This window comes from Hyperolius riggenbachi, chromosome 5 (assembly GCF_040937935.1).
Source record: "Hyperolius riggenbachi isolate aHypRig1 chromosome 5, aHypRig1.pri, whole genome shotgun sequence".
NCBI classification, from domain to species: Eukaryota; Metazoa; Chordata; class Amphibia; order Anura; family Hyperoliidae; genus Hyperolius; species Hyperolius riggenbachi.
The window spans coordinates 44,529,971-44,543,023 of record NC_090650.1 but is presented as its reverse complement, the minus strand read 5'-3'; the positions used below and the strand labels follow the sequence as shown (position 1 = coordinate 44,543,023).

The 13,053-nt window shown below is 44.6% G+C and overlaps 1 protein-coding gene across 1 annotated transcript in view; it reads right to left on the bottom strand.

Annotated features, from left to right (window-relative positions):
• Nucleotides 1–220: 220 nt before the first annotated feature.
• ARL5B (ADP ribosylation factor like GTPase 5B) overlaps nt 221–13,053 on the bottom strand; it is a 65,883-nt gene continuing 53,050 nt past the window's right edge. Inside the window, exon 6 of the mRNA XM_068235587.1 lies at nt 221–505. Within this exon, the coding sequence (XP_068091688.1) occupies nt 331–505 (175 nt within the window). The 3' untranslated portion in view covers nt 221–330. The remainder of the gene's footprint in view (nt 506–13,053) is intronic.

Sequence of the window (13,053 nt, the reverse complement as noted above, 5' to 3'; positions counted from 1 at the left end):
GCAGCAGAATTGTCAATAAGCAGGAAAAATAACAGTAGAATATTAATATGGAATACAATTTTTCAGTAGCAAGGGGTGCATCATAAGGGGGAAAGTAAGGCGCATGGAGAGAGTTTAAGAGTTTAACAGCTGCAGGGAAGAAAGTATGTGCCTTGAAGTCTTGGTGGAGATGGCCTGGAACCTCCAGGCCGCTGGGAGCCTACTGCAGAAACGATGACCTGAATAACATAAGGCTCTTGTGAATTACCTATGGAATTGACTGAACTTTAAATACAAATCTATGCTAAACGGTCTATTGGACTTTTTAATTTGCCGTTAGAACTTTCATCTTCACCTTTCATCTACTAGGTGGGTGGAGCTCTCCACGGCTTGATGGCCAAACTTTCTCCCCTCATATGTAGCCGCACTTCCTGGACTACAGCAGTGAAGCGGCCTGAGAGACGACCAAACAGCGACGGCAGCCGCCTGCAACTTTTCACAGCACACAGACGCGGTGAGGAGGTACCTGGAACAAAGCACAAGAGAGGCGTGTGTCAACCATGTAAACACACTTCCTGGGCGGCTGAGACGGGATCCACGGCCCTGACACTTACCCATATAGGAGGTGGTAGATCAACCACGATGGCCCAACATCTTGCAGCATGTCCGATCAATACATGCAACCAATTTCAGGACGGAAGTGGTAGCATCCCCAATCAGGCATGTTCTTGGTGGCACCGATTTTTGTCCAACTAAATAATATCTATCGAATCTGCCAAGTCGAGAGATGTATGGCCACCTTATCACTATTTTCTGTGCATGTTCCTACTGGTTGCCCTCTCTGGTGTCACTTCTCTTCCTCCAGCCCCCCCATCCCCCATCTTGGATTCTTAGCCACTGTTAGTTTCATCATTCCTACAGATGGTCTCCTCCTTACTCACTATTTAGTTTGATTTCTGTTCAATTGCAATTACACATAACTTCACCCCAAGGTGGTTTTTACCCTAACGGACAAGAGCGGTTTTCACCTTTTTGTGCTCATCCCTTTAGTTTTGCCATTAGCTTAATCACTACTAATCACAATGAGATCATCTATATCTTGTTTTTTTCACCACCAATTGGGCTTTTTGGGGTTATTTGTTTTCAGTAATTACTTTATTTTATATGCATTTTAAAGGGAAATACAAGGAAAAAATGAAAAAATACACTATTTCTCCAATTTAATCCCCTATGGTTTTAATATAAACACTGCTACTGTACATAAAACCCACACATTTTATCCGCCTATTGTTCTGGTTATCTCAAGATTTTAATTATGTCCCTAGTACAAAGTATAATGACAATACATCAATGGAAATAAAGGTGTATTTTTTGTTGTTGTTTTTGTTTTCACTATTTTCACGTGCACGGGATGCTCGTGCACCCGCGGGAGCGCGCACGCGCACAGCGGCAGCAACACTGTCTGACTAATAAAAACGTCCTGGAGCCATTAAGAGGCTCCAGCAGGACGTTTTTTTATAAGTCAGCATGTCATTAAGTGGTTAAAATTTATTGTAGACCTCACTGTTGAACATTTATTTTAGTTGTTTTTTTATACTGTATATGAGATTGACAATAAAATGGAATATGATACTGATATATAGGTGGTCTGATGCAGTGTTATGGCTACTTTCTCTAGGTTTAAATTCATCCTTTGTCATTCTGCACATTCCATGGTTGTGCTTTGATTATAATAAGAGATTGATGGTGCTAGTCCATTTATGGTGTTTACTTAAAGGGAATGAATTGTATGTGTAGTACAGCTAAGAAACAGAAGATTAGTAGCAAAGGAGAAAGTCTCTTATTGTTTCCAGTACAGGAAGAGTTAAGAAACTCCAGTTGATATCGATGCAAAAGCGCTTCTCTGAGCTCTCAGACCCAACTTGAGTTGAAGACAGGGCTGTTTTCTGAAGCACTTAAACATCAAAGAAACAGTGAAAGACCGCTTTAGACAAGGTTTTACTGCAGGGAAGTTCAAAGGGTTATTAGCTCTGCTCTGTTTCATAGTTTAAAATACAGAATGTTGTTTGCAACTGCAAATATGACAGAATGATGCTCAAAAGCTTATCACTCGTTTTGAGTGATAAGCTTTTATATCATTATTGATATTATCATTATTGATTGATATTAATGTGTTTGTGTGTGTGTTTTTTAGATGATATTAAATTGTTTGTGCTGTGTTGGTATTTCAAATATCTATGAAATAAAGTTGTCATGATTTTTCTAAATTGATATTTTTGTCTTGATTGGTGCTTTTGTAAGGGGTTTCTGTCCTCTTCCCTTTTTTGCTAGCTTTTATATAATATTATGAATTTCCACATTAATTTTCAGTTTTATCTGGAACGTCTATTTTAGCAGCAATATTGGTTTACAAATTGTGGTTAGGTATGATTGAGAGGTCATTACGTAACAGCGTAACATATGGAAATGGTCTAAATACTCAGGGGGTCAGGCAATGCTGAAATACTTAAAAATGTGTTGACCCACCAAATAATTTCACCTTCGAAGACTCGTTAGAAACCAGGCCTGTAAGCATTACCAACATACATAAAAAAATACTGTTATAACAACGTGTAATGTATTTCTCAGCAGACTTGGCGCACATCCCCCGTAATCACAGGCAGAGCATTAACATGAGGGAAGCAGGGTAATATAACACGGCCATAATCTTCAGTTTCACAATTGCGCATTGTGTGCTTTGGCGTAAAATATGAGACTGGAGGCAAAATAAACATCTTTATTACTATCTGCGTTCGCATTTCTCTTTTGTCTGTCATAAATCTAACAGCTCGCCCCTAAGTATATCTTTCCAATTTCTGTTCCCTTTCAACAAAGTCACTTCACTGTTTTTTTATTTTTTTTCTGGGGCTGCGCATGCATAAAAATGACAGAAAACCAGAGCTACACTGCCCACATCGGGCCCAGATAAAATGGATCTCGGTTGTACGTGTGACAGATTTCCACTTGCAATTCTCGTTTATTTATCACGTTACCTGAGTCACATGGGTGTCTTATCGCCTAGGCAGCCTGCTGTGCGCTAGGAGAAGCACGCGGCAGCTCATGCATAAACAAAAGCTTCAAGAAAACAAAGTAAAACATAAAGCTGACTGCAAACAAAATGGAAGTTGTTAATCTGAAACTCTGGCGTTGTCGAGGGGGAAAAATGCTCACAAAGTCAATCAGTGTATCTCAAAGAGAACCAGTAGTAGATCTAAGTAAATGAATTGACTACTGAAAGCAGGGCTGGATTTCTGAAAGGCCACAGAGGTCCGGGCCTTGGATGGCTGCAGCCACAGGGGACACCTGGACATGCAATAGTTACATAGTTAGTTTGGCTGAAAAAAGACATTTGTCCATCAAGTCTAACCAGAAAAAAAACAAAATAAAAACACGATCCTGAACCTGCACATATCCCAGTTGATCCAGGGGAAGGCAAAAAAAAAAAAAACTTACAAGACTTGCGCCAATTAGCCTTAAAAGGAAAAATTCCTTCCCGACTCCAAATGTCAGATAAATCCTTGGATCAACTCTTCTGGGAATTACCTAATAATTATAGCCGTGGATGCCCTTCAATGCAAGGAAAGCATCCAAGCCCTATTTGATTACAGATATAGAGTTTGCCATAACTACTTCCTGAGGTAAGATGTTCCAGATTTTAACCACTCTCACTGTGAAGGACCCCTTTCTAAATAGACGGCAAAAACTTTTTTCCTCCACCCGCAAATCATGTCCCCTTGTCTGTCGTACAACCCTCAAGAGAACCCCTATTTGCAGCCTTCTCTTCCATATGCAGCAATAAGGGTTGCTGCATATGGGAGAGAAGGCTGCAAATGGGGAGAAACATGTGAAACGGAAGCTGATGTGCAAGAAAGCTGTTCATGAAAGAGGGGGGCTGCAGTACATAAATGTTAAACATGGAAGAGGGGGCGACACATGGAATGGGAGTGGCGTTGTAGCACATGGAAGACAGCCTAACATACTTGGCCTAGGGGTGAAAAGTATCAAATGAAGTATAAATCCGGCCTTGCCTGAAAGAGAAGGGTTTACTAAACTTACCGCACCTGTTGAATGTAGCCCAGTGTTATGCTGGCTACACACAATGCAATTGCCTGTCCGATAAACGGAAATCTGACGCAGGGTTGGATCTAGCGGGATGGAACCTGAATTGCTGTCAAAATCCCCCCATCCTACCACAGTATTCCCTGACAGCCTAGTGGTCCTTCGATCTCCCCCACCACAGTATAGCTGATGACATTGAGGTCCTCCATCACCCCCCCCCCCCATTCGTCAGCCTAGTGGTCCCCACCCGGTACCATCTGCCACTGCCAGAGACAGCTCCTCTCAATGCCCCCATTTTGACCCTCGGACTTTACTTCCAGCCAATATTGCTTTTATTTTAAAATATTCCCTCATAGCATAAACCTTGTCCCCAGGCAGCCAATTGCAGAGTGTGCACAGCGGAAGGTATACGCCATCACTTACCCAGTGGATGCACGTTCCCTTTCAATTTCAGTGTTTGCAATGGCGCTATATTACCCAGACACGCCCCTGGCGCTGGACACTACCGGTGGGCAGTGTGACAGATAAAGTATTTTAATGCAGAAGCACATTTAACATTTGGGGGGACAGTGAGGCAGCTTCACAAGGCTGATTCCCAAAAGATTTCATGTTGAAATTGATTGGGATTCGTTCTGCGGTATATGGGCAGCCAACAGATTTCTCCCCCAATCAATTAAATCAGCGAGATATATGTCTCTTGGTTGATCTGCCCATCCATCGCTAGATGTATGGCTACCTTAAAAGGCGTGCATGAAAAAAAGGCGCAGTGAAAAAAGCGATAATGAAATCTGAGAACGATAAACATCGTTGTCAAACTTGGGTAACGATAAATACCATTGTAAAAACAAACAAGTAATAGTAAGGAAAAGATATCAACGTTAAAAATGGTTAAGTTATTCAACAATACAGCTGAAGCCAACCCTCCCCTCACACAGAACCATCCCCTTGCGGAGCCTATAACTAACCACTCCCTCCCCTGGTGGCGCCTAACCCTAACCACCACCCCTGGATTTGCCTAAAACTAACCGCCACCCGGGTTGTGCCTAACCCTAACCACTCCCTCCACAGAAACGCCCTTTTACACATAGAAATGATAATATCTTTAAAAAAGTAAAATATGTAAATAAACGAAATATGACAAAAACTATAACGTTGCAAGCTTCTAAAACAATAACATACTTCAAAAACTCTAATGTTCTAATGTTGTTAACGATATTTATTGCGGCACCTTTTTTCTGCCCTTTTTGTCCACCCTCAGCCGCCGCACTTTTTTCCTGCTACCCTTAAAAGTATTAGAGGCAGGTAATCGGCATGACAGCCAGGAAATGTGCATTGTTGAAAAGGAAAGAAATATGTCAGCCTCCATATCCCTGTCACTTCAGTTGCACTTTAACAACAGATGGTTCTGTCTGCATCCTTTGTTAGAGATCTCATTCTGTCATGGGGGACACCATTGAAAGCAAAGCAAATGATTATAAACAGGGGATCCGACAGATATAACAGCCAGATGTTCTAATACATCCCCATACTATCTTAAATTAAAAGTTTAAGCTGGAGTTGAACTCTAAAAAGTCTTCCAAACTCCTCCAATCCTCTCTAGCAGTCAAGTTAATCATTTTGCTATCATCTCAGTAACTTTCTTTAGTGATTTAATGAGCTGGATGATCCTCTGTAATGACCGCATTGCAGAGGAAAATCAGTGCAGCATCCCATTTGCAGTTGTCCATAAATTCCGCTCACAGCTTCCCCGTAGCCATCTGCTCTTTTCAGACAAATATGGTCAAAAATATCGAGCCTGTTCAACCACATCATGCAAAAAAAAAAACCACACGCAATAATTAAAGTCCTCATAGTGCCACTGTAACAGCCTCTGCTCTTCTCTACAGAAGTGTAAAGGTCAGGCCTGGATTTAAATCACAGGAGCCTATAGGCACCTTAGACCTCGCCCTCCATGAACCTACAAACACCCCAACTGCGCTGCAAGCTGTCAGTTGTCCCAGTTGTCACCTCTCCCTTACTTCCCTCACCTGTCATAAATAGCTACAGGTGTCCTTTAGCATTAGATAGCCAGTGGCACCCTCAGTATTAAGTAGCACCTGACTGAAGGGAGATCTCATCAGTGGAATGCTGAGAGCTGGTTGAGTGACCTCTTATTAAGCTCTACTTAGGACTCTGCATTGGGAAAGAGGGAGGGTGGCAATAAGGGGGGTGAGCCGCCTTGCCATCATCAGGCACCTGTAGGCACGCGCCTACAGTGCCTTGTCTTAAATCCGGGCCTTGGTTAAGGTAGTCATATATCTAGCGATGATGGGCAGATTCAACCTAGAGATAAATCTATCTCTGATCCAATCTGATTAGAGAGAGATCTGTCAGCTGCCCGTACACCGCAGGCCAATTCTTGATCAATTTCATGCTGAAATCGATCCAGAATGGCCTTGAGACTCAGCATCCGACCGCCTCACCAGTTGGACCCCCTAATGTCCAATGTGCTCCCCCTGTGCCCAGTGCACTATACATTACCTGTCCGTGTCCACCGATGGAGTAACGTGACCAGGTGTGATGTCACCCACCCACCCACTTACGTGTACTCTGGCAGCCATGTGGGGTACATGAATGGGTGGAGCCCATGGCCAGTGGCATACACAGACAGTTAATGTATACTGCACTGGGCACTGGGGGACATTGGACATTAGAGGGGGACAGCGCTGGGGGTTTCGTCTCTCGTCTCGATATCACTTGCCGTTACCGCCCTGCAACCGATCCACCACGATAGCCTGACATATTGCAGCATGACCAATTAACATGCTTGAGTCGAAGGGGGGGGGGGGGGGGGGGGTTAGAGATAGGCATCGGGGAGAAGGTTGTCTGTGAAAATAGGCTTAGGTTTGGCCATAGTAAAAAAAATTGGTATTTAATAGCAATGTTTTCCAATTGGTATTACGGAGCGCCCAAATTTCCAAGCACATTTTTTGATGTACGCTTTTTATGAGTAGAAGGATACATACAATTGTTTATCTCATCAGTTTATTTTCACCTCAGTATTCTTTTATTAAAGCTCAGCAATAAGTTTTGTACTTGTAAAGCAAATATAAAGTGAAATTCAAATACTTACCTATAGAGAGGGAGTGCTCTCGACCTAATAGAGCCTTCCCATTCCTCTCACGGTCCCCTCGTTCCAGCACTGTACCTGCACCATTCAAATCTGCTGCTAGGTACACTTTAAGGTACACGTCTGCACTTGATCGACTAAGTGAATCGAGAGACTACCACAAACAGGAAGTGTTGTGGGCGCATGCATGTTGTGGGCAAGTGGCCATCTCTACAAACAACTGTATCCAGCAAGGGTCGCCAAGCAGTTATGTTTAATACACATACCTGCAGTTGGGGTGGAGTTGTTTTTTAGGCCCCTTTTACACTTGCCTTGCAAGTGTGCATTGGGCTACCCTGTTTTACCACAAGCTAATGCAGTGACAATGCAAGGCATTAGGGCCTAGTACACTTAAAGTGAATCTCCGGACTAAAAATCTACTCAGCAGAACTGAAAAGGCTTGGTGTTTAACAGTTTTACAGCATCAGAACTTTGTTTTTCTTACCAAAGCCTCATTTTTAGCTGCATTTTTATCTAAGCTCCACCCATCAAAGAAAAAAAGCCCGGGCTTTTTTTCCCCTGATGCTGTGCAGAGCATGAAGGGATTTCCTATGTTGTTATTCACGTTGCCTAGCAACTGGGAGAGGTGCTCAGGACACAGGACAGTTGGAACTGTGTCTCATGCTCCCTGTCACCGCCTTTCAACCAAAAAGATGGCTGCCATCATGAAATCAAACATTTGCCTGTTCTTTTAAAACAGTGTGGGTAAGAGATTATATTACCTATCTATTTTAATTAACATAACTAATGTAACCTAAAGACAGTATGTTTGTTTAGGCTGGAGTTCCTCTTTAACATGTCATGTTGCGTTGGAAGTGCTCGATTGCCTTTCGACCTGCTGCAAAGTCAACAGTGTATACAAATTAAGAGAAAAGTGACTGGCACTGCAGTTCCGGGCTTTAAATGGAAGTGTTTCCGCGGTGTGGATCCTTTAGGGTATGCTGCCTTACGTGTGCTCAGGATGTTGAAAGGAACATTGTTCAATTCTGTCACTAGAGAAGAAAATCATCCGGCACTACAACGCAGGCTTCTCTTCCATCAATGTTATCAATGCTATTCAAGTATATTTAACCATGTACAGCAGTGTTTCTCAACTTTTTCAAGCCAAGTACCCCCTATCGCAATTCAGTTTGAGCCAAGTACCCCCTACCAAGTGCCGCGCGCAGGTGTGTGTGCGTGCGCGTGCGTGCGCGTGTGTGCGCGCGCGCGCGTGTGTGTGTGTGCGTGCGTGTGTATACACCCCCCAGGTATTGGTGCCCCCAGTATAGATAGCGAGGTATAGGTGCCTGCTCCAGTATAGGTGCCCTCAGTATAGCTAGGTATAGGTGGCCCCAATATAGCTAGTTATAGGTGCCCCCAGTATAGCCAGGTATAGGTGTCCTCAGTATAGCTAGGCATGGGTGCCCCCAGTATAGCCAGGCATGGGTGCCCCAGTACATCTAGGTATGGGTGCCCCCAGTATAGCCAGCCATGGGTGCCCCCAGTATTGCTAGGTATGGGTGCCTCCAGTATAGCCATGCAGGTGTGCCTCCAGTATAGCTAGGTATAGGTGCCCCCAGTATAGCTAGGTATGGGTGCCCCCCAGTATAGGTGCCCTCAGTATAGCTAGGTATAGGTGGCCCCAGTATAGCTAGGTATAAGTGCCCCCCAGGATAGGTGGCCCCAGTATAGCTAGGAATAGGTGCCCTCAGTATAGCAAGGTATAGGTGCCCTCAGTATAGCAAGGTATAGGTGGCCCCAGTATAGCTAAGTATAGGTGGCCCAAGTATAGCTAGGTATAGGTTCCCCCAGGTATAGGTGCCTTCAGTATAGCTAAGTATAGGTGGCCCAAGTATAGCTAGGTATAGGTGCCCCCAGTTCAGCTAGGTATGGGTGCCCCTAGTATAGCCAGGCATGGGTGCCTCCAGTATAGATATGTATAGGTGCCCCCAAGTACAGCTAGGTGTGGGTGCCCCCCAGTATAGCCAGGCATGGGTGCCCCAAGTATAGCCAGGAGGGGGACACAGCGCATGAGGGGAGCGATGCCCACACATAGCGGCGGGGAGGGGGGTCCACTCCCTCCCTCACCTGGGCTCCCCTATCAGCGCTTTCCCCCCTCCGACACATTACAGCGGCATGGTGAAAGGAACGCAAACTTCTGCGTTCCACGCTGGAGGTCTGATCTTCTTTGAGCCTGACGCAATTTCCTGATAAACAGGAAGCAGCGTCATCGCTAACAGAGAAGAATCTCCGGCGTGGAACGCGGAAGTAAGTTCACGTTCCTTTTACCATGCCGCCGGTGTTAATGTGTCGGAGGGGGAAAGCGCTGACGGGGGAGCCCAGGTGAGGGAGGGGGGAGTGGACCCCCTCCCCGCCGCTATGTGTGGGCATGCTCCCCCCGTTTTGCACTGAGTCCCCCTCCTGGCTGCGTACCCCCGGCTGGGGTCTCGCGTACCCCCTGGGGTCCGCGAACCACGTGTTGAGAAACACTGATGTACAGTATTCATTCCATATATTGCAAAATCACATACCGTTTCGCTCTAAACGGGCTTCTTCCGAGGCTCTGTGTGGACACCTAGGAGCCTCGGAAGAAACTAGTTTAGAGCAAAACGGTCGTCAGGCAGACCGCTGCTCCCACATTGCTCCACAGCTAGGACCATACAGGGTATGTGATTTTACCATCTATGGAATAAATACTGTACAAGGTTAAATATACTTGAATAGCATTGATAATAACATTGATGGTAGAGTAGCCTGTGATGCAGTGCCAGATGATTTTCTTCTCTAGTGACAAAGTTAACAGTGTGTTACCAGCCAACTTCCACGGCGAAGCCAATAAAGTCAATGGGCAACACAGAAACTTTAAATATGTTGGCGGCAGCGGCGTACATGCACAGAACAAGGAGAGGCCCGGGAAGCCCAGTGATGCACTTCCTGTCCAGCAAGGAGTACGTCACTGAGTGGGGGCGGCGCTATGCATATGACCCTGTCGCCACACTCTGCCGCAGGGTCATATGAATTACATTTTTTGCAGTGTGATACAATGGGGGTGGAGCATTGCACCGGCCAGGCGTAAAACCGTCCTTAGGCCTCTTGCACACTACATGCGATTCCGATTTTTTTATATTATTCGATTTTTGATTCCGATTAAAAAAACATAGCAGCATGCAGTATTTTTTTTTTTTATCTGAATAAAATTTTTTTTTTTAAAAATCGGATCGCATAAAACATCAGAATCACATGTAGTGTGTAAGAGGCCTTAATGTGTAATTTTTAGGTGTTTCTTCCTACACTACAGCCAGGGGGTGCAAAGTGCATATCCAGATTTCTTCCTGCAGAACCGTAGTGCAGGCCCCTCCAACATTCTCAACCTATTCCACCATGGTGACCCCCACCCCATGACCAAGGGGCCCATTTACCAGGAATCATATCAGAAAATGCAGCCACTCCATAACCACAACAAACCCTTCTTTGGAGTGGTGGCCCATTTTGGAGGGGGGGGGGGGGGGTGACACAGGGGTTAGTACTGGGTCCATTGCTCTTCAATTTAATTATTAATGACCTAGTAGGTGCAGTAGAAAGCAATGTTGCTATTTTTGCAGATTATACAGAATTGTGCAGAATCATCCACTCTCAGGATCTGGATAGGATGGCTATATGGGCACATAAATGGCAGATGAAATTCTATGTTGAAAAATGTAAAGTCATGCATTTTGGTCGTACCAATGGTCTAGCACCATACAAAATAAATGGGATACAGTTGGGGACATCAAACTTGGAGAAGGACTTAGGAGTACTCATCGACAACAAGTTAAATAATCGTATTCAATGCCAAGCCGCTGCAGCTAAAGCTAACAAAATTTTGGGATGCACTAAAAGGAAAATAAAAACTCGAGATGCTAGCATAGTACTGCCCGTGTTTAACCCTCTAGTAAGGCCACATCTGGAATATGGAATTCAGTTCTGGGCACCACATTACAGGAAAGATATTGCAGTTTTAGAGCAGGTGAAGAGATGAGCAACAAAACTGATACGGGGGATGGAAGGTCTCACTTACCAAGAAAGGTTACATAAACTGGGTTTATTTAGTCTGGAGAAAAGACACCAATGGCCTGGTGCACACCAAAAACCGCTAGCAGATCCGCAAAATGCTAGCAGATTTTGAAACGCTTTTTATTATTTTTCTGTAGCGTTTTAGCTAGCATTTTGCGGTTTTGTGAAGCGTTTTTGGTGTAGTAGATTTCATGGATTGTTACAGTAAAGCTGTTACTGAACAGCTACCGTAACAAAAACCGTCTGGCAAACCGCTCTGAAGTGACGTTTTTCAGAGCGGTTTGCGTTTTCCTATACTTAACATTTAGGTAGAAACGCCTCCGCAAACCAAAATCTGCAGCAGCCCGGGAGTATGCGTTTCTGCAAAACGCCTCCCGCTCTGGTGTGCACCAGCCCATTGAAATACATTACCCAAGCGTATCCGCAGCCGCAAGCGGATCACAAAACACAGCCAAACCGCTCTGGTGTGCACTAGGCCACAGAGAGGATCTAACTAACATGTTAAAATACATCACAGGGCAATATAAAAGCTTGGCGGTTGAGCTTTTTGTCGCTAGGCCTTCTCATAGGACTAGAGGACATGATAAAACGCCATAGCGACGTCTGAAGCTGATTGGGGAGGCTGCGGCTCTCGCGGAATCGTGGCTGGGTAAATATAAGCACCGCCGATTGGGGGGGGGGAAATCAGAGAGGTGCGGTGGGACTTGGGAGACACAGGTAGCTAGCCTAGTGCTAGCTACAAGGTTTACAAGAAGTTTTATTCAAAAAATTACTTCCGCTGACGCAACCACAGAAACTGCATATCGCCAGGGTGAAGATGTGGAATGCATTTCCACAGGAGGTAAATATGGCAAATTCTAGATCTGCATTTAAAGGGGGCTTAGATGATTTCCTTGCATTGAAAGACATCCATGGCTATAGTTACTAGGTAATGCCCAGTGGTGTTGATCCAGGAATTTTATCTGATCGCCCTCGGGAAGGAATTTTTTCCCTTTTGGGGCTAATTGGACCATGCCTTGTAAGGGTTTTTCACCTTCCTCTGGATCAACAGGGATATGTGAGGGAGCAGGCTGGAGTTGTACTTTGATTTCTGGTTGAACTCGATGGACGCATGTCTTTTTTTCAACCCAAATAAGTATGTAAATATGTAACAAGGTTGGGTCCCTCTGTACCTGCGGGAGCTGCTTCCCCTACAATTACACCACTACAGCCGATCTTGCATCACTTGTGACAGATGTGCTTCAGCCTACAAAACTTGTCTATATGCGCATTAAATGACATTAAATGGAAAGTGGCTCATTGCTAACCATGGTCTAGCAATGAATATTCATCCAGTAATGGCACAGTGTTTCTTTAATCATCCTAATAGCATAATAAAAGCAAATTTATATCGCCAATTAACATGAATCAGTAGGAATGTAAGGGAAGGCAGAGCCAGGCCTCAGTGCAGTGTCTGCTCTCCATTGTATAACTTGTCTCCCTCAGAGATAGCCGGCAGCTCTTTCCTCCATAAATACTCTCTCAATGGACTCTCTTGTCACATGGGATATGAGAAGTTGAAAATGAAATACCTGCAGGACGTCATTTTTTTCGGAGCCGCCTCAATAAACTCCCAGCCTCTGACAGGCACTAGGAGAGGTTATGAATAAAGGTTGGGGAACTTCTGTAATGGGCATTTGGCTGCACTACAGATGTCCTCAGATTCAGCACAGGGTACAGGCGGAAGAGGGGAAATGAAAGGAGGATTAGGCTCCATTCACACAACACAAATATTTTTGTCCATTTTGCCAGATTGG